The 20,196-nt window shown below is 49.4% G+C and overlaps 2 protein-coding genes across 4 annotated transcripts; one reads left to right on the top strand and one right to left on the bottom strand.

Annotated features, from left to right (window-relative positions):
* Window positions 1-80: 80 nt before the first annotated feature.
* On the bottom strand, window positions 81-10,023 carry BUD31 (BUD31 homolog). 3 transcript variants are annotated; one of them, XM_033109949.1, is made up of 6 exons: window positions 9,866-10,023; window positions 8,673-8,813; window positions 8,116-8,240; window positions 2,303-2,425; window positions 1,910-2,076; window positions 81-324 (listed from the first exon to the last, which is right to left on the bottom strand). In XM_033109949.1, exons 3-6 carry the CDS (start codon window positions 8,207-8,209, stop codon window positions 274-276), a joined length of 435 nt encoding a protein of 144 aa, XP_032965840.1. In that variant the 5' UTR covers window positions 8,210-8,240; window positions 8,673-8,813; window positions 9,866-10,023; the 3' UTR covers window positions 81-273. The 3 variants fall into 3 exon arrangements, with proteins under 3 accessions (XP_032965840.1, XP_032965841.1, XP_032965842.1); XM_033109950.1 differs by lacking the exon at window positions 9,866-10,023 and adding an exon at window positions 9,736-9,863; XM_033109951.1 differs by lacking the exon at window positions 8,673-8,813 and having other exon boundaries at window positions 9,866-9,994.
* A 154-nt stretch (window positions 10,024-10,177) lies between these two features.
* Window positions 10,178-20,049, top strand: PDAP1 (PDGFA associated protein 1). The gene is made up of 6 exons (XM_033109948.1): window positions 10,178-10,329; window positions 13,277-13,368; window positions 14,649-14,756; window positions 16,185-16,306; window positions 18,258-18,409; window positions 19,318-20,049. Exons 1-6 carry the CDS (start codon window positions 10,317-10,319, stop codon window positions 19,374-19,376), a joined length of 546 nt encoding a protein of 181 aa, XP_032965839.1. The 5' UTR covers window positions 10,178-10,316; the 3' UTR covers window positions 19,377-20,049.
* Window positions 20,050-20,196: the final 147 nt, after the last annotated feature.

Below are 20,196 nucleotides of genomic sequence, written 5' to 3'. Positions count from 1 at the left end.
GCGTCAGTATCACGCCCCAAGGGCGACTGGTCTCCAGGGCCTCACAGACTCCTGGCTCTGAAAGAACGAATGCAGGGCCCAAAGGTTTCAAGATTTATTTTTATAAATCATAGCTGATGAACACCAAAGCCTTCACACGTAGAGACCATGTTCCAGCTCAGGCCTGGGGTACCACTCTGCGAGAAGAGCTGCTCCCAGGAAAGGGGGCGGCATGATAGGCAGACACCAGCAAATCTGAAGTCCTGGGTGGAGAGGGGTCCGGGCCCAAGGGCCTCAACCGGAGCAGCCCCGGCAGCCGCAGTGCGTGCACTCAATGATCCGGCCCTGCAACAGAGGTCGGCTGAGACACTGCACCCCTCCACGTGCCACCCCCACCCCCAGTAATGCTCTCGCCAAGAAGGCTGGCCATGGGACAGTCACTCCCTATAGGACACCTCAGAAACTCCTCCGTTCCAGTTCTGGATGGTGAAAACTTGGTAACTTGGTTCCCTCATGAAGATGGAAACAGCTGTTGTTGATACTAAAGTTACATCTCTGTGTGCATTTAATTTATGCAGATTCAACATAAACACTTTGTTTTCTCTCCAAAAAGGGGGAAAAATCTATGAATGACTCGTTACCCCGTGAAGTGAGCATGTGCAGTGAGCTGGAGGCGTATATGCTACTGCCGGGGCCTCAGGGCCTCGCCTGGGCAGCGGAACTCTCCAGTGAGGCCCCGAGGAAGAAGGGTGTGCACTTGAGTCCCTGCGGCAGCCAGAGGGACAGTCCTCTCCCCTAGGCCAGGTGTGGCCCAGTGTCTGGCCAGGGGCCTGCCTACCCAGCAGGCAGAAGACCCCAGAGCAGTGGTTTCTATTTATTTTCCTATTTTCCTCTTTTTTGGAGTAGGACTCTTGTCTAAGCAAACAAGATCTGATAAGTTGGGTGAAACCCAACCAAATAACTCTAAAGCAGGCTGTTTTGGCCCCAGGGCGGGCTAGGGCAGCACCCCTACCAGGCACTGCCATGGAATCCTCGTGTTCTCAGATGAGGGGGGCTTCTGCCACTCTGCCATCTGTCTCTGCCTGCGCCCCTCCCCCGCCCTGAAAACTAACACCCAGGGCCTTCCCTTGGGGAGGCAGCCCTTGCTCACTTTCCACTGCTCAGAATGCCTGCCCTTGACCTTCCAGACGATTCAGGGAGACAGCTGCCTACTGAGCTGAAGCCCTTGGCTGAGAGCTGGAGCTCTGTAAGCTGTAACTAGTATGCAGAGTCAGGGGACCCTGTGATGGGACACCTGTGTGAAAGGCCGACCCAGAAGATGGGCAATGGGGCCTGACCTCCCAGCTGGGCTAACAATAGTCAGCTAAGGGGCTACACTCAAAAGCCATGAATGGCCTACGGCCAGGCAGTAACTTCCCCGCCTCCTCCTGCAGCTCCATTTCAGAGGGGCTCGCGTCCTGAGCTCAGCTACTGCACACCCAGCACCATTCCCGAGCTGCCCAGCCTAGTTTGGAAAAGAATGTAATGCAGTGTAATTAAAGTATAGTGAAGAAAAGGGGGCCTGGAAAAAGGGATGGCTGAAGGGTGAGCACTGCTGACGAGCCACCCTTCCCTGACTTAGTCCTCCCAACCACTGTGGGGGTGGGTGTCGTTACTCCCATTTCGTAAGTGAGGCATGAAGTTCAATAACTTGCCCAAAGGTGGAGTGGCCCCAGACGTGGCAAACATGATTACTGCCAAACTACCTACATGGATTCCTGGATAGAGGGATTTACTCCCAGGGGGAATGGCCAACAGCACATCCAGTGACCAAACTATATTCCAGCCCCCAAAGAGTATAAAATCCTTTGGCGTCAACTAGGACAGAAATCTGAACTGAAAGTAACATCAAACTCAATCATCACACATTGTATAGGGATAGAGACATTACCACTTCCAGCTTGCTTTTGGGGACTCGGCAAATGCAGTTTGTCCCAAAATTGGTGTCCCGTGTCTGAATGCACCGCAGGCAGCATAAGTTCTCGTACCCCTGCTTTTTCCATTTTGCAATCAGGTTTTTGTCTGCGTATCCTTCTTTAATACAATATTCATATAGTTCTGTCAGAAAGATGGGGACAGGGCATCAGTCCATGGTGTCAGCTGGCCCTCCCCTGGCCCATCACTACCTCATTAAAAAAGACTCTTTAGCCAACAGTGTCCCCTCCCCACCTTTTTTAGTGGTTAAGAAGAATCATGAAACTTGCTGAGGCTGTTAGATCCATTACTTAAATAAATCTGAAAGCCACTCAGGCTAGAAAGGCCAAGAGTGAATTCAGCCCCTTACCTCTGCTGATGGCTTTCCGCTTGTAGAAGAGGTCAAAGATATAGCGGGTTTTCTGGTGATGGATTCTGAAGATGGGCCACAGAGACTCCACTTTCCTCTTCCCCTCGTGTGGCTCCGTCTCAGCTGGGGAGAAGGAGGCGTTCGTGTTTTGTTTTGGCAGGGAGGGTTAATCTGCACATCTTATTTTGAGTTTTTTTTTGTTTTCTTTGTTTTTTAAAATAACTAGGAATAAAGAATCAATCCTATTTTATACCCACCAGAGTGGCTATAATCAAAATGACAGACTATGACAGGTGTTGAGGATGTGGACCAATTGGAATTTTCATACCCTGCTGGTGGGAATGTAAAATGGTGCAGCTGCTGTGAGAACAGTTTGGCGGGGGAACTGGACGTACACATGTACACAAAAGCTTGTACAGGTAACCCCCGTATAACACGGCACTTCTGTAACACGGTTCGAGAATTGGGGAAACCCCTCGTACAACCCGGCATCCTAGAACACGGGTTCACTCTAACATGGTTTGAGAATTAGAGAAATCCCCAAACAACACGGAACATAATAAAAGCTTAGTAGTGATGACGAAGAAAACATTTAATACATGTTAATGTTACACTTTTGGTGAAAATTGCTTTAATGAAGATACTTCTCTTAATTATAAAAATATAGTAGTATGTTTTCTTAATTTTTGAAACGTCACCCCCCTTTTTTATACTAGTTCTTTGTTTCGTATAACATGGATTTGTATAACAGGTTTTTTAGGAACCTACCGACCGTGTTCTATGGGGATTACCTGTATATAAGTGTCCACAGCATCATTATTCACAACAGCTAAAAGGAATAACCCGTGTCCATCAACTGATGAACAGATAAAATGTAACCTAGCCACACAATGGATATCATCCAGCCATAAAAAGGAAAGAAGTACTGACACACCACAACCTCGAGGAACCTTGAAAACATTACACTAAGTGAAAGAAACTAGTCCCCAAAGACTACCTATTGTATGATTCTGTCTTTACAGACAAAGTAGATTGCTGTTGCTTAGAACTGGGAGATAACGGGGAAAAGAAGGGAGAATGACCACTAAAGGGTATGGGATTTCATTTGGGGGTGATGAAATGTAAAATTGATTGGGGTGATGGTTGCCCAATTCTGAATATACTGAACACCCCTTAGCTGAATACTTTAAAAGGGCAAATTTTACATATGTTTTATATTTTAATAGAGCTGTTTTTAAAAATTAAAGCAAAAACATAAGCCACATGATTTAAACATAATTGTTTTAAATTTAAAATCTTTTTAATAAGAAACCAAAGAGTTTAAGAAATCATTCAAAGATAACCTCTGGTAACACCCTGGTCTTCATCCTTCCAGACCTATTTCTACAGCATAATAATATCTCAAGGTAATTCTGGGCCTATAGATGGACATCTAATTTCATTTCCTAAAGTCCGTTAGGGATAAGAGAGGAAAAAAAAAAAGGACAAGTCTGAAAGTTCACAGCAGCGGACCTTCAGGAAATAACTGCTGCATCAGTATCTAGAGGCTCAGGCAGCAGCTCACACCGGCCACACGGCAAGTCTTTCTCTCAGCTGTCACAAATTGGTCTTGTCTACCACCACCTCTTGGTTTTTAGGGCAGAGGGGAAAGGTGAGGAATGGCAAAAACCTGTATCTCCCTTTCTCCAACTTTGAGGCCATTTTATTACCTAATATTTATAAAACAGGATTCTGACCCATGCAAAAGGCGGGTGTCAAGGATGCAGCAAATGCACACTGTGTACCTCCTGGGGGCGAGGCTGTGCTCTGGGTGCCCAAGATACAGCCACAGGGAGGACAGACAAGGCCTGCAGCTGAGTACCAGGAGAGGGAAGCTGATTACCACCTGGTGCTAAGTGGTAATGGCATAGGGAAAAAGAAAACATGGAAGGAGATGGCAAGTGGGGAAAGGGGGGACTGCCATTTTATATAGGTGACCAAAGGCACACAGGAGACGTGTGATCGGAGGAGACCTTAAGAGACAAGAAGTATTGGTGGGCTGTGGGCGAAATGGGTGAAGGTGGTCAAAAGGGACACACTTCCAGTTTTAAGTCCCGGGGATGTAATGTACAGCATGGTGACTATAGTTAACAATACCCTTTTGTAGATCTGAAAGTTGCTGAGAGTAGATCTCAAAGTTCTCATCACAAGAAAAAAAAAAAACTGTAACTGAGGTGATAGATGTTTACTAAACTTACTATAATCATTTTGCAATATACACATATATCAAATCATGTTGCACACCTAAAACTAATACAATGTTCTGTCAATTATATCTCAATTTAAAAAAGAAAAATGAGGGGCAAACATGGTCAAGAGGCAGAGCAAACAGCAATGCAAAGACGCTGAGGTAGGACTGTACCTGTGGATCAAGGAACAACAGAGCTGGGGGAGGTGAATGAGTGGGGGCGGTGGGGGATAGAGCTCGAGGGAGCTGGGGTGAGTGTATGTCCGACCTGGGAGGCCACAGGACTTTGGTTTTGCTCTGATGGGGAGGTGAACCACTAAAGGGTCAGTGGTATGTGACTTAAAACCCTCACCCTGGAGAAGACTCTAGGGAGAGGAGACGCAAGAGGCTACTGCGGTAATCCAGATGAGAGGTGAGGGTAGCTGGACCAGGTGGTGGGGGTAGATGGGATAAAAGGAGTCAGATTTTACATTCATGAATTTTCTAAGATTTCACTATGCATAATTTCAAATATACACAAAAGAAAACAGTTTACTGAATTCCCAAGTATCTGTCGCCCAGCTTCAACAATAACAGTCAGCTAGTTTTATTTTATCAAGTTCTGCCCACTTTGGGGAGTGAAGGAATTGGGAGTATTTTAAAAAAGAATCTCAAACATCAAGCATCACATTTATAAATATATATGTATCTCTAACGTACTAATAGGGACTTTAAAAAATACCTACGTATAATGTCAATATCCCACCCAACAAAATCAACCATTTCCTTATTAGCATCCCATATTCAGTCCATGTTCAATTTTCAGATTGCCTCAAAAATATCTGTTGACACCTGATGTGTCTGAATTAAGATCCAAACAATGTCCAGGTATTGTCTTTGATTGACTTGTCTCAAGTCATATTTATCTGTGACAATTTTCCCTCTGTTCTGCCACCCTTTTTAGGAATCTGGATGTCTAGGATGCTTGGATAGGAGGAATAAAAGAAAGAGGGGAGTCAAGGACAGCTCCATAGTTTGTGGCCTAAGAAGGGAAGCAGCTTTGGGGTGTGAATGAGGATTCAGTTCTGGTCATGTTAAGTTTGAGATGTTTTTAGACACTCAAATGGAGCCAACCAATAGGCAGTTGGTAGTTTAATGTGGAGTCAAGGCTGGAGAAGACATTTGGTCACCTAGGTAAAGAATGTCGAAAGTCATGTGACTGGATGAGACCACTGAGGGAAGGGCGGGGGTGAGCATGGAGCTCCTTACGCTGCCATCCTGGAAGTGGAACCTTCTATGCTTTTGAGTCTTTTCTCAAATCTTTTAATCATAGCATCACCTGCATTTTTAAAATCCCTTTTTGGACACATTTTCACAAGATAATGTGAACATTCTTGGATATCCTTTTCCCCTCCCCGCCAGCGTGATGGTTTCCTCTTTATTGATGTGCTTCCTACCTCCCCCACAACTTCAGTCCCTTCCATCTACCCTCCCCCAACCTCAAAAAAAGGTAGTGAAAGGAAAGGATTGTTGCGGTTCTGAGCCCCTGGGACAGTCTTGGCTATCGCTTTGCACAGGTCCACTCACAAAGTGGAAGGCAGCTCTCAGTGGGTGATGCGTCCTGCCACTCAGAAGATATGAAAAGAGGCCAGCGGCAGGAGATACCACAGCATAAACTAGACTTCGGTTTCTGCCTCTTTGCTAATGCCAAAAAATGCCCATTAACTTCAAAACCTGGGTTAACAGTCCTTTTAAAGTACTAGTCTTTAAAAGTCTAATGAAATGTTCATTATGCAAGTGCTGACTATGCTTGATTTTCAATTAGTTTAACAAAGTCCTTATAAAAACAAAGGTCTTCACGAGTCCTGGTCACAGTGCAGAGACAGTCCTTTGCCAACCCCCACAGAACGCTCTGCCACACGATTCCTGTCTCTACCCCTCATCCCTACACCAGGCTTTTGGTTTTGGAGACTTACAGGGTGACAGCGCCTATACAAAAACTTGCATGATGAGCTCAGAAACGAAGATCTGAGCTATGAAGATCAGAGCTAGGAAATACGGGGGAACAAACTAAAAAAGAAAACAAATTTTCCTTCCTAAGATAACAATGCCAACTGCTTCAATAAGTGAGTTGTCCTGTACATGGCCCTCAGATCAGGAAGGAGTAAGGGCCTGCTAATGCCACTGGCTTTGGGACTTTCTGTGCCAAAGGCCACACAAGGGTCCCCCATGGCCTAGGAGTACAGCCACAGATTCCACAGGCCAAACTTGTACTGGAGGCTACAAACTGGAAGCTGGCAGTTCCAGCCAGCCTGAAGGCAGGCTCTGTTTGGTTCTTCCCACAGAAACTATTTTTTTTTAAGTTTGAATTTTAAATTAGAAGAGTTCACATAAAACAGCTAGATTTTTGGCTTCTCTTGGGGAAAAAAAGGTAGCAAATTTGGTTATGCTGAGCCTGCATTCCAATGGTAAAATGGGCTTGAGGTAAGTAGCAGTTTCTGCCCCTCTCCAGGCTTCCACATCCCCAGAGCTCCCCACTGTTCTCAACACTGAAGCCAAGTCTGGTCCCAGCTGCCATCCACTGTTTTCTTTGTAGTGGTAGTAAGAGCAAAATGGGAAAGCAAAGAAATGCTAACGGGCTATCTGGTTAAATAAAAATGGGAGAGAAAAACACTTGTTTTGGAGGTAAAGAGTATCACATACATCTAAATACCCAAAAATCATCCCTTAAAAGAGGAAGTAGATTTATTTTCAAGGATTTACAAAATCTGACTTACAGCATTCTCCAGTTTCTTTATTTTGAATAAAGATCTGTGTGGGGACGAAATCTCTCAGCTCAAAATGATCTTGATTACTGTAAGTTCTAGGTATTTAATAGAGGTTTTGAAAAAAGGAGGCAAAGTAATTTAACAGTGATTTAGTTAGTACTTATTGCTGGAGGTATGACTTCATAACAAGGGTTAATTACCTAAAAGCTGTAAAAAATGATTACTTTAAAAAGTAATTTAGTAAATTAAAAAAAAAAAAGTTAAAAAAAAGTAATTTAGTAACTGGTAACACTGTGATCAAATAAGGCAAACAGAAGTTTGGGTATTCAGATAAGATTTCCAAAAACTACACTATACTGAATTCACAAAGTACAGGAGCACACAACATTTAGAGGGAAATGAAGATAGCACATTCTGGAAAACTGGTAGATGATGAAAAAACAAAGATGATGAAAACAGTGTCAGAGATTCAAGAAAAATCTGAATAAAATGTTTCAGAAAAAAGTGAAAAAACAGGGTTTTCCCAAGTAAATATATTCACTATGATTTTAAATATACATCCAGCCAAAACAGTAAATAATTAGAGGTAGACTATTTGCTTTATATTCCCTAAAGCTTTTATATTCAAATTGGCCCAAAAAATATTTTTGAGGACCTTTTCATTACTGTTATCTTATTTTCCAACACTTACTGTATTCCCACAGTTAATAAGTAAACAAAACATGTCAGTGTCAGGAGGCCACAGTGTTGCCCTCTTTGCATTTATGTCTGTCCCCTGGAGGCATCTAAGCCTGTGACCCTTGGATGCAGCCCACCAAAACAGGAACTCCTCCACTCACCTTCTCTCATCTTTTGATCTAATTCATCCAGTGTTGGCTCAATCAACTCCCAGCCGTCAGGGGGAGCTTTCCGGCTTCTTTTGACTTTAGGCATTTTTTCCCCCCACAAGATACTTTGCGAAGATCTGGAGGGGAAAATTAAATGAATTGGTTTCTGAACCTCAGATACCCAAAGGAGCTCTTCACCAGCCACCATTCTGGTTCATATTCACTTCCCTGTTATCTCATCTGTAAAATGGGGATAACAGAACCTACACTATAGGGTCACTGTAAAGATTTAACGATAATTGTGTATAACATGCATGGCATTTAATGTGTGCTTAATTGATTTTTGTTATTATCATTAACGGGTATCAACTATGAGCCTGCCCTCTTACTGGATATTGGGAACATAGAACAATGAGTAAGACACAACCTCTGTCCTCGATAAGGTGACATTCTAGCGAAGAGATAGAAAGTAAAAAGACAATTACAATACAGTATGAAAAGAATTATGATTAGGGGAGCTGAGAGAATGAGTGTTTAAAAGGGAAAAAGACAATATAAAACCAAAGTACCTTAGGGTCTGCTTCCCAAGAGTGTAACAGAAAAATCTCTGGTCTTTTCAGTTAGAGGCTTAGGTTCTTGTCCAGCTCTACCAGTTACTCTGTGACTTTTGGGGGAGAGAGTCACATTCCCTTCCTTGTCCTCAGTCTCATCTGTAAAATAAGGGCAGTCTCATCTGTAAAATAAGGGAATACGAGTAGCCAGATTGCCACGTTCTCTTTTAAACCCAACAAACATACTACATAGAGACAAGTCATGTAAAACCCATACAGTAGTCCAACTCAAATGTAAACAGCAAAGCACTTTTTTCAAGCCTCATACCATTGCCTAACTGGCAAAGAGAACTCAGGTTATCTCTTACCTTTAAACATAGCTGACTCCTCTCCCCCAAATTCATTCCGTCCCTCCCTTCTGTAGGGTGTCTGATGGTTTACAAAGTCCTCCCCACCCCAAAACCTCCTTCCATGAATTCTCCTTAACAACCTTACAGATGAGGAATCAAACCTCAAAAGCTCAAGTCAGGGTCACACAGCTGGGAGCTAGCAGAGTCTGACTCTGATTGGGGGACCCTGACTTCCAAATCAGTGGTCTTTGTACTTGTCTCCCCTACGCTGAAGCTAGAGATGCATGGAATCTGGTCCCTGCCCCAGCGCGCACGGGCTGGGAGGACAAAGACACGGGAATGACCACTCTGCTATCAACTAGGGAAATGTGAAGGCCCTGGCCCAGCCTGGGAGTCAGAGGAAGCCTCCCAAGGGAGATAACAGGTAGGAGGTAAAATAGATCAAGGTGTCTGGCGGTGTAAGAGGGGTAGTTGCGCTCGAGAGTAGCGGCGAGTGAAAAGGCGTCAGAGAAAAGGAATAAAGACGTTACAGCCAGAATCGTAGGAGAGCCTCATACAGAGGACGCCATCTGAACTGGGCTTACAAGAAGAACAAGCAGTTTTTAGACAAAACACGCTCTCGGCACAGAAAACAGCGTGGGGGCGGGGCCAGGAACAAGAGCATCCCCTAATCTCCCCTTCTCTCAGCAGAACGAGCGAGGCGCCGCCTCCTCTCGGAAACTCAGTCTGACCTCCGGGTCCAGGGGCCCGAACCCGTCGCAGTCCAGGCGTTCACATCACCCTCTGCGCTAGTGCAGACCTTCGATCCCTGGCCCCAGCCATTACCCAGGTACCGGAGAACGGAGGAAAAAAATCACCTACCGGAACCTCTGTCGCTGTCGGTCCCCGATTCCTTACTCTTCCGCTTCCCAGGTGATCGCTTTAGGGTGAGGTCCTCGGGAGCCCCGCCCTACCTCGCGCGGAGAGCGCGTAATCTTAGGTGTCCGATGCTCTGCCTGTATAGAATTCCAGAGTCGCTGTTGCTTTTTGTCCTCACTTCCCGGGAGGGGTGGCCGGCAGACTCACGTGTCTCCCGGGGTGGGGGAGACTGAGGGTGCTGTTGCCCGGCTGCGCACGTGAGAGCCTGGACTCAGGCAGCGCGCGGGACAGTCCGGCTTCGTGCGCCGGCTTCCGTGAGGTCCCCGGTTCTTGCGACGACAGCGGCGGCGGCGCCGCGCTGAGGGGACTGGGCTGGGCGGAAGAAGTCGAGCCCGAGGTATTTCCGGTTCCGGTGTCAGTTCGAGGCCCCGCCGCCGCAGCCGCCGGAGCCGCGATGCCTAAAGGAGGTGAGGGCCGGGCGCGTGGCCCGCGGGCCTCGAGGGGCCGCTCGAGTCCGGTTCCCGCTGTCCACTCAACCCGCGGGAGCCTCGGAGAGAGGCGCAAAGGGGGGACGTCCGCGCCGGCCGAGGTCCAGGCCTGGGCCTCGACGCCCAATTGTCCAGATGGGGAAACTGAGGACCACAGTGGCCTCGAGCCACTCCCTCGGATCGGACACAGAAGGCCAGTTTTAGGGAGCGCTTCTCCTGGCCTGGAGGGTCTGAAGCTTCTTTCCTTCTAGGTTCGCCGGTGACTGAGTCACTTTGTCCCGCGCCTTGTGCAGGGCCTGCCTGGCTCGCGTGTGAAATGTGGGCCTTGGGCTCTGGTCGAGCCGGGCCTGCGTAGTGAGACATAGCGTAGTGCTCTTGAGCTTGGCCGACCGAGCTTTGACTGCCCCATTCAGGAGCGGCTCGAGGTTTTATGTGCCTTTGAGCCCGTCGCTTAACCTCCCTGTGTCTCGGTTTTCTCATTTGGAAACGGGGGTTATGATTGTCCCTACCTCATAGTACTGACGAGAGCCTTACACTAGGTGGAGTGCACAATGCAGGGCCGGGCAGGCCTGAAGTGCCCAGTAAGGATTACCTGCTGTTGTTTGTAAGACTTTGTCAGTTCCTTGGCCAAGAAGGTACAGGATCCATAGCTTCCCAGTGCGTTGTCGATCGTCTTCCAGCCTCTTTCCCTAAGCTTCGGTCGTTCTCAATTTGAAGCCCAACATGTGACTTTGAAGAAGTTATTTAACTTCCAGCCTGTTTTCCTCATCTGGAACACCTGGCTGCCAACCCTTAGCCTGGAGAGTTGGGGGTAGGGGTCATAAAACGATAGAGCGCTGGAAGTGCCTGCCTCGCCCCTGGCACAGAGCAGATGTTGGTTCTGTTGATATTGGTAGCTCATGTGTCCTGTTGGTTGAGATGCATCAGCCCACGGGAAAATCTCCTTGGAGCTTTTTCAAACCTAAATGACTTCCTGACTCTGCTTCCAGAGACACTGGGCTTCACAGAGCAGAATTCATTTATACTTTGCTGTCTACTAATTTATTCTGTGGTAAGAAGGGCCATGTTACCTCTGTTCCTAAGTCTACTGTTTGGCAAAAGGAGCCCTTCCAACTCCAGAATTCTGGCTCTCGGAGTCCGACTTCATAGGTGCTTTGAGCCAAGGTTGGATGTTAACATTAGAAAGTCCTATATATCAATTCTTGGTTAAATGATTTGGCCTTTTGGCTTGTGAAAAGTTTTATGTGTAGACAAGTTTTACATTTCTTGCTTGCATTAATTTGCTTCAAAAGCCAAACACAACACGGGTATGTTAAAGTATCAAATTCCCCATGAACAAAGGACCAACTCTTGCTTGCGTTATGTAACTGGGAAGCGTTTCTGAAGACACAAATTGCTGATGAAAGTTACTGTAGACCAAGTTAAGGTCAGTATCTCCTAGCCAAGTGTGCAGGGTGGGAGCCGGTAGCAGCCAGTTTTGAGTTGTTACTATTGCGTGGACTTTTAAGAGTGCAAGAAAGGGTGTTGGTTATAATGGTGAGCTTGATCTCTCATAATAGGATTTTCATGAGCATAGACTGAGACACTCCTGGGAACCGAGGTAGTCATTAAAAATGGGTGGTGTACTTTGTAGCAGCCCAATTATGGCTCTCCAGCTGCTGTCTAGGAACTCAGGGGAGGCCGGTATCTCTTAGTGTCTCTGGAGTCCAGACTAGCTCTGGCTGTCTCACACCGATTCTCTGCCCTCAGTGAGAGACTCACTTGAAATCAGGTGGACCACAGCTTTCAGGAAAGCTTGGGGATGGGTAGAGGCCACAGCCACGCAGTTTCCTCTAGGACAAGCGGAGGGGATGCCACCCTGCTGTAAAACTGGCTGATGGCTTCGGCAGGGGTCTGTGTAGTGTCCTGGCTCAACAGGGTCAGACTATAAAACTGATACACTTAGATGAACTTGAAATTGCTAGTCATATTTTTAACTCTTAGATGGTAGTTCGGTTTATTTTCAATCTGCACTTTGCCAGCTATGTTTCTTACTTTAAGCAAGATAAAGTTTTCTCCTATCTATAGGTATTAAATTTTCTCTTTCTACCATACCATTTAGGTGAACATGATGTATTTTACATTCGCTCACATTTGTAGTAAATTACTGATGTGGCCAGTGGTTTTCCCCCTACACCAAATACTGTTATTAGAGAGAAAAGGAAGAATCATAACAAACATTTTTGTGGTGCTTATCCCTGTGCCATGCACTGTCCCAACAGCTTTACATGTGTTAACAAATCCATCTTCGTGACAACCCTATGAAGTAGGGACATAGATGAAGAAGCTGAGGCTCTGAGGGGTTAAGTACCTGCTCAACATCGCAAAGCTAGTAAGTGGTAGAGCTAAGAGCTGAATCCCAGAGTTGGACTCGAGCATTTGTGCTCTTCACTCTACTTTGATTTTAAGTCTCCTTGTCTATAAAATGGGACCAGCTGTAATTCTTACACCGTAGGTTTGTTCTGACGATCAAAAGAGCCCATGGCTGTGACACAACATTGCAAGTAAAAAGAACGGTAGTGACAGCAGAGGTGTAAGTGTTACACGTTCTCATGATTGCGTCTGAGTCTGCTATGTTTGGATTCTGAGGGACCAGGGGATTTTGCCAGTCACTGTATGCGGTATGCCCTCCTCCATATCCTCCCCTCAGGTCCTGTGTGTGGGAACCTGCATCCAGCACACAGTTCGGTGCCCCATCAAGTGGTCATGTGCTGCCTCTTTTGTCCTTTGAACACGAGGAGGGGAGTATCGGTTTGGGGGGTGCTTGGTGAGGGATAGGTGAGGTCTGCAGCCTCCAATGAGAACGCCGCAAGCATGACAGCCCTCGGGCTGGGAAGTCAAGGAGCTGCTTCCCTTCCGCCCTCCTCAACTTCACCTCCTCATGCAGGGAGAAAGGGAGGCCACAAAGGCCGGGCCCGGCAGTACACGAGCCCCGAGGAGATCGACGCACAGCTCCAGGCTGAAAAGCAGAAGGCCAGGGTGAGTACATGCCTGTCCAGGCCACTCCAGTGTCCCAGGGTGGCGCCCTGCCTCTTTGGTACCCAGAGAGGGCAGGCAAGGACCACCCATTCTCAGGGAAAGGCCTATACCTGAGGTTTGGGGGGCAGCAAGGAGCAGGTGGGAGTCTCAGAACAACTGATGGCAGTCAAGAGGGCAGCCATCCTCTGGATCAGTTAGAGCTTTGTTCACTCAGCAATGATTGCGTTAGTGGGTATCTGTTCTTGGTCCTGTGTTCCTGCCTTCCAGGGGTTCTCCCTCTGCCAGGCTCTGCCCATCCCCAGGGTGAGCTCCCAGCACCACCGCTCGTCGGCTCCAGCCCTGAGGACTGCTTGCCAAACCCAGCATAACCTGATGGCCTGCCTTCCACACCCCCAGCAGGCACAGTCATTCATTCCCCCAGACCTTGTTTAACTTCACCTCTTCTCTGACTCCAGTCCAAGCTTAGTAGTTCCCTTTACTCTGTTTCTGCAGCGCTTTTTCCAGCCCACTGTCAGGAACAAAATATGTTTCTGTCACTGGTGGTGTCAGAATTAGATCCTCACCTGCGTAAGCGCCGAAGCGGGGCACAGTCAGGCCAGAGGAGCGGCACAGTTGTATAGTACCTTGGAGCCCCGAGAGGGGAGGGTAGAGGAGGGCCTGCCTAGTGGAGGGGCTGGCAGTTGAGCAGGACCTCGGAGAACGTGTAGGCAAGTGCTAAGCGGGGAAGGGTGTACAGTTTTTATAAAGGATCTTTTTGGTGGGGAGGTAAGAAAGGTGGAGGGAATGGGCGTGCTGGGGTGTTGTCGTGGGAAGCCAGTGTAGCAGGACATCTGCATGGGCAGGTCAGAGTGGCTGGCCTGCCACTGACCCTGGAGTGGAAAGCAGGGGAGGACTCGCCTGGGAATGCGAGCACAGTTTGGCAGCTATGGGAGCAGGAGAGCAGCTGAGCAGGACTGTGGTTTCCAGCCCCATGGCTGAGTCCGATCCTGGGAGAGGAGGTACCAGGGCTGAGAAGGGGAATGGCATTTATGGCTGTGTGATGGGCTTGCTGGATTGTGGGAATGGCTTCCAGGCTGCAGAGTCAAGTGGATAGGCTGCCTCTGACAGGTCCCCCACTGGGGGCCGGGGTCTCACAGTGGGACCCTTGTCATCCTTGGTCCCAGCCTTCTGCGGGCTGAATTTCTCAAGGTCCACCGTGTGGGGGATGTGGGGGCCGGGGTCACAGTGTTGGGGGTTTGTTTTGCGTTTTTGATTCTGCAGGTTGTCCATTTCTGAAACAGGAAGAAGAGGAACAAGAAGAAGGTGGAGATGGGGCTGCAGGTGACCCCAAAAAGGAGAAGAAATCACTAGACTCAGATGAAAGTGAGGATGAAGAAGACGATTACCAGGTACTGAGTTTGGTGGGGGCCTGGGACACGGACTCGCTCACTCAGCATTCGTCGCGTGTGTATTGATTATCGGTCTCAGTGGTGGGTGCAGACAGAGTCCCAGCTCGCAGGAGTTTACATTCTAATAGGGAGATAGTTACGCGTTGTGTAACGACGTTTCGGTTAACGATGGACCAAGTATATGACCGTGGTCCCGTAAGATTATAACGGAACTGAGAAATTCCTATTCTCTAGTGACACTAGCGGTATAATGTGGTGGTGCAGCACAGTACTCCATACGGCTTGCGGCGATGCTGGTGTGAGCACACCTGCACTGCCCGTCCTGTCTGGGCGTAGCACCTCCAATCACAGCAGTGGGCCACGCCATCGGGCTCTGTAAGTGCACTCTGATGCCCGAACAACAACAAACGTGCCTAATGACGCATGTCTTAGAACATCTCCCCAGCGCTGAGGGGCCTGTGATTGGATAGACAAGAAGGAAATAAGTGAACAGTATCATTTCAAGTAGTGAGGAGTATTACAGATAAAACGGACTGTGATCGCAGGTACTTAGAATCGTGTGTGGTGAGGAGGTGGTGGCAGCCAGATTAACCAGTGCAAAGGCCCTGGACTGGGCACGGCCTGAGCACGTTCAGGGCACAGGAGGGCTTGGGCTGTGGCTCGGCGGGTAAGGGGTGGAGAGCTGAGGGGTAAGGGAGGAAAGCATGTAAAGAGCAGTGCATGCGTGTTGAAGGGGTTTGGGTTTCACTGTAGAGGGCAGTTGGGGGAGGTCTTGAGGTGGAGGGAGAGATGACCAGACTCGCTTTAAAAGATTGTTCTGGGGGAACGCCCAAGATGGCAGAATAGAGAAAGGCTGTGCCTGCTGCCCCCAGAATCACATTCAAGTTACAGCTAAGTGATAGAACAGTCAACCTTGAGAATCATCTGAAGACCAGCTGAGCGGGACCCCTATAAATTAGGATATGAAGAGGAGGCTGCATACGTAGAGACTGAAAAACAGAGAAATTAATAGTACAACTAATAAAAGTTTAAAAAAAGATTGTTTTGGCTTCTCAGCAAAGAGTGAATTGTAGGGTGTTGAGGGTGGAAGCAGGGAGATGGTGGCTGGTACTCAGATAAGAAATTGTGGCTTATATTGGGCTGGTGGCAGTGGCAGTGCACAACAGTGGGTAGATTTAAGCCATATTTTCGAGGTAGATTTATTGGGGTTTGCTGAGGGTTGGAAGGGGGCCAAGGGAAAGAGGAATAAGGCTGTGCTTAGGATTATGGGGCGGAGCCAGGTGGGTGAGGGGTGAAGCTAGAGTGCTTGTTAGACACGTTATGTTTGTGGTGTCCTGTATCCAGATGGGCTGTTGGGAGATGGTGGGAGTGCCTTCAGGGGCTCTGCAGGACTGAAACTCCAATGGCCAGCTTCTCGTTCTATCTTAGCAAAAGCGCAAAGGTGTGGAAGGGCTTATCGACATCGAGAACCCCAACCGGGTGGCACAGACAACCAAAAAGGTCACACAACTGGACCTGGACGGGCCCAAGGAGCTCTCGAGGAGAGAACGGTAACTTTCTGCTTCTGGGCCTGGTGACCGGGGCACATGGGCCGGGGGCTGACCTGCGGGGGGCTGAGGCACCCACCTCCCCTGAGGCCCTCGCTTCTCGGGCTCAGGTCCCCAGTGACTGTGTGGAGGCTCCAGCTATGGTGTTGATTTCTGTTGCTTCTCATTCCCCAAAAGCCACTTCAAGGAGCTTCTCCAAAAAACAAAACAAAAGAATTTTTTATTCACCAATAGAAACGTAGCAGGGAAAATACATAGAATCGATTCAGACCCGAGTGTTGCACTTGAAGTAATCCCGGAATGCAGAGGGTTCCGCTACATTCCCTTCCTCTTAGCACACCCCGCTCCAGGGCCACCTCCTTACCCAGCCTGATCTCACCATTCTGGCCCGCATCCATCTGTAATGTCATGGCCGTGGAGCTTGGGAGGGGGCTTAGGGACTGTGGTATCCAGAAGGCAGCACATTGCAGGGAGGGCGCCTGGCTCCCCAGGTGAAAATGTTGCTGCAGGTAATAGCTTCCTCAGAGGTTGTGCGAGGATCACAATCGAGTACCAAAGTGCCCTGCACATGGCCTGTTTTCCATAAGTAGTGCCCTGGCTTTTGATGGCCACCAGGTGACATCAAGGGCCTTACAAGAGGTTGTGGGCTGCAGGACTTCCCACCTTCCTGTGTTGGCCCCATGATGGCTAAGGGGTCTATGAAAACCCCATTGGAAAGGCCCGTGAATGGAGGCTGCAGAAGACTCTTCCCCCTCCAGTAGCTTCCTTCTCACAGTGAAAAGTGCATCCTGTTGCTACTCCCGTCTTTCGGGGTTAAGGAGTGAAAGCCATAAAGGCCCGCACCCTGCCTGCACTTAGCTTTCACTAAGGAGGTCCTGCAGAGCCTTCTTGCAGCCTTGCTTATTCTAGATGCCTCCGTGCCCCCTCCTCCCTCCCCAGGTAGGGTCTGCTGGGCTGGCAGGTATTCCCATCTCATCTCTAGCACGTTGTCTTGTCCAGAGTCTTCTGGGCAGACATCTGCTCATCTGACTTGCTTGCTGGGTTTCACCCCCCCACCCCTCCGGCCAGGCTCCCCATGTCTCCTCATTATTCCTCAGCCCTGTGTGCTGTGAGGCCTCTGAGATGCCAAGTCCCTCCCCAGCCTCCTGCCGTGCAGGGCTTCCCTGTTCCCTCCAAAACCTGGCTCTTCCAAGAACCTGGTATAAATAGGACCCCCCAGTTCAGAATCTCAGGCTTGGGAAGGAGATCCTCAACGGGAAACAAATGGCCCTCACCTCTCTCTCTACTTAGCAGGTTGGTGGCTGTCACCTTTGTCCCATGGGAGTCCAGCTCTTATTCCCACACCCCCATCCATGGGGGCTCCCCACTTGGGAGCAGCCTCATGCACACATGAGCTGCTCTGACTGAGAATGTGCTGTCGTGTCGATCTGAGATTGGGTCTGTTCCCATCCAAGGCCACTTGGTCCACTCCTTTCTCCACTCCTTACAGTGTGGTTTGTAGTGCCTTCCTCCTCTTGGTCTTCTCTGGACACACAGTTCACTTGGTTTCTGTCCCTCTTATGTGGACACCAGCCCCTAGTCAGCCACATCCTGTCCCCCCCACCCCCACCGCCCCACCAGGTATGGTCCACTCTGTGCTAAGGCTTTCCGAAGGTCACAGGTGCTGAGCTCACCCCCATCCTGTGTTTTCCATCTGAGGAAGCTGAGTGGACCACTTGAACTTTCCCCAGCCCCTTGAGCCTGTCGTGCAGAGGTCCAGGCCTGTCCTCTGCGTGCTTGTTGGGTGAGTGTCCATCAGGGAGGGGGCACACAGCCAGGGCCCCTCCCTCAGCCAGGGTGCCCTCTTCCGCTTGGGCCCCAGACTGAATACTTGGCCTTAATTCTGGCTCCCACATCCAGCTCAGCTGATAACGGTGGGGAAGATGTCCCTTGTGACACCATTTTATCCAAACAGAGAAGAAATTGAGAAGCAGAAAGCAAAAGAGCGTTACATGAAAATGCATTTAGCTGGGAAGACAGAGCAAGCCAAGGCCGACCTTGCCCGGCTGGCGATCATCCGGAAACAGCGGGAGGAGGCTGCCAGGAAGAAAGAGGAAGAGAGGAAAGGTAAGTGCCGAGCCTCTGGAGCACTTGGTTCTGGGCACCGACCCTACACTTCACTGGCCTTGTGAAATGGGAAGCGGTGAGATTGGAGGCCCCGAGTGTGTGCTCGAGTGCCTTGTGTGGCTGAGACAGCTGCCTGGGGTCACCAGTGTGTCCTAGCGGCTTGGGAAGGGGGGCCAAGGCACAGACTTAGATGAGGTGTGGCCCACGTGTCTCTTCCCCCGTGTCTCCAGTGGGACCGAAGGTGGCAGGGGTTCCTCTAGGCCAGGTTGGCCATGGGGAGTTGTTCTGCTTTATAGGAGTGTTCTGGCTCATGTCCTTCTGTGTCCTGGTCACATGCACGATTCCTTGTGGGACAAGAGCCCTTAGGGATCCTGCTGTCCTGCCTCCTCACCAAATAGCAAGGAAACTGAGGCCTAGAAACTGGAAACCAGTTGCCTAGGGGCATTCTCTCCACTGGAGATACCTGGTTAGCCCAATTCCCTGCTGCAGCTCCTGCTTCACAGGCCCCAGGCAGGAAAGGACTTCCTATGTGACTGTGAACATTGTTGCTGATTGTAGACTTCAGAACCCACGGGAAGTGGTTGGAATTAAGGGGTTTTTCCTGGGGCTGGGGAGCGGGTAAGAAGAGTTTCTGTTTGCCCCATGGAGTGTGTTGGTGGCCTTTACTGAGTGGGCCCCAGACTCAGCAAGAATGTTGGATACCTGGGTCCAGTGGCTTCAGCAGGAACCTCCCTTGGGAAGGCGGTAAGGTGGGCCCTTCTCCTTGGGGCTTTCTCCTCATCTGCCTGCTGAGCCAGTTGCAGTTTTTTGAGGCCTTTCAGACCTGCAGGTCTGCGGTTCTGGGGACGCAGTTGTGTATGGGGAGGCGTTGTTCTAACTCTACCTTTTCCTTCCCTTTCTACCCTCAGCAAAAGATGACGCGACTTTGTCAGGAAGACGAATGCAGTCGCTCTCCCTGAATAAGTAGCGTGGCCGGAGGGAGGAGATACCAGGGGACTGGGCCATGCTGCCAGCGCTGCTGCCATGGCTCGCCCACCCTGTGCCCTGGCACCACTGCAGCAGCCCCTCAAGACAAGGAGCCCCCCACAGCCTGGGGCCTCCTCTTCATCTTGGCACAGAAATTGTTGGGGGGATGGTGGGAGGGGGGGCAGGGGAAGGGGGCAGCTGCTGTCTTTGTGACAGAAAGAGGCAGGACAGCATTTCATATGTAACCATTTGAATGTTTTTGCTGTTTTTAGAATTCAGAACCCTGGTTGGGGGTGCCTGGGAGGTGGGGTGAGAGGAGCTTCTGTTTGTCCAGTAGATTGCACGGTGGGGGGCGGTTGTGCTGGGGGCAGCTGCTGGCGAGTTTGCAACAACCAGCCCGTCTGTTGCCTGGGTGCTTACACAGAGAGGCTGTCATCTGGGAGCCCCTGCCCCTGGGTCCCTGAAGGGTCATGGCTCATCCCTGGCCAGTCCCCTCCGACTGAGGCCTCCCCTCTGCCCTTCCCTGTCCCATTCCCTCCCTTCTGGCCAGGGCCCGTGCTTAACCCTTCCCATCAGTCATTTCAAGAAACCTGTTTACTGTTCAGCACCCAGGCAAAACACGCACCACAATTCCAACTTGTATATTTGGCAGATTAAACTTGACATTATCGTAATCCTTGTTCTGTGATCCATCTTGCGTCCCTGTGCCCGAGCTGTTTCCACCCAGCAGGGCGTGGTGTCCCTCAAAGCAGGGCTACCCCACAAGGTCCACGGGCACTGAGCAGGGTTTGGGGACTGGATCCCAGCCATCCAAACGAGAG

This window comes from Rhinolophus ferrumequinum, chromosome 7 (assembly GCF_004115265.2).
Source record: "Rhinolophus ferrumequinum isolate MPI-CBG mRhiFer1 chromosome 7, mRhiFer1_v1.p, whole genome shotgun sequence".
In the NCBI taxonomy this organism is placed as follows: Eukaryota; Metazoa; Chordata; class Mammalia; order Chiroptera; family Rhinolophidae; genus Rhinolophus; species Rhinolophus ferrumequinum.
This window is presented reverse-complemented; position numbering and strand designations above follow the sequence as displayed.

Coding starts and splice junctions, on each gene's coding strand:
- BUD31 (XM_033109949.1), bottom strand. CDS start 8,209: ATGCCTAAAGTCAAAAGAAGCCGGAAAGCTCCCCCTGACGGCTGGGAG. Junction 2,077..2,302: donor GCGGAAAGCCATCAGCAGAG/GTAAGGGGCTGA, acceptor TCTTTCTGACAG/AACTATATGAATATTGTATT. Junction 325..1,909: donor CCAAAAGCAAGCTGGAAGTG/GTAATGTCTCTA, acceptor CCTCTGTTGCAG/GGCCGGATCATTGAGTGCAC.
- PDAP1 (XM_033109948.1), top strand. Junction 13,369..14,648: donor CTGAAAAGCAGAAGGCCAGG/GTGAGTACATGC, acceptor TTTCTGAAACAG/GAAGAAGAGGAACAAGAAGA. Junction 14,757..16,184: donor ATGAAGAAGACGATTACCAG/GTACTGAGTTTG, acceptor GTTCTATCTTAG/CAAAAGCGCAAAGGTGTGGA.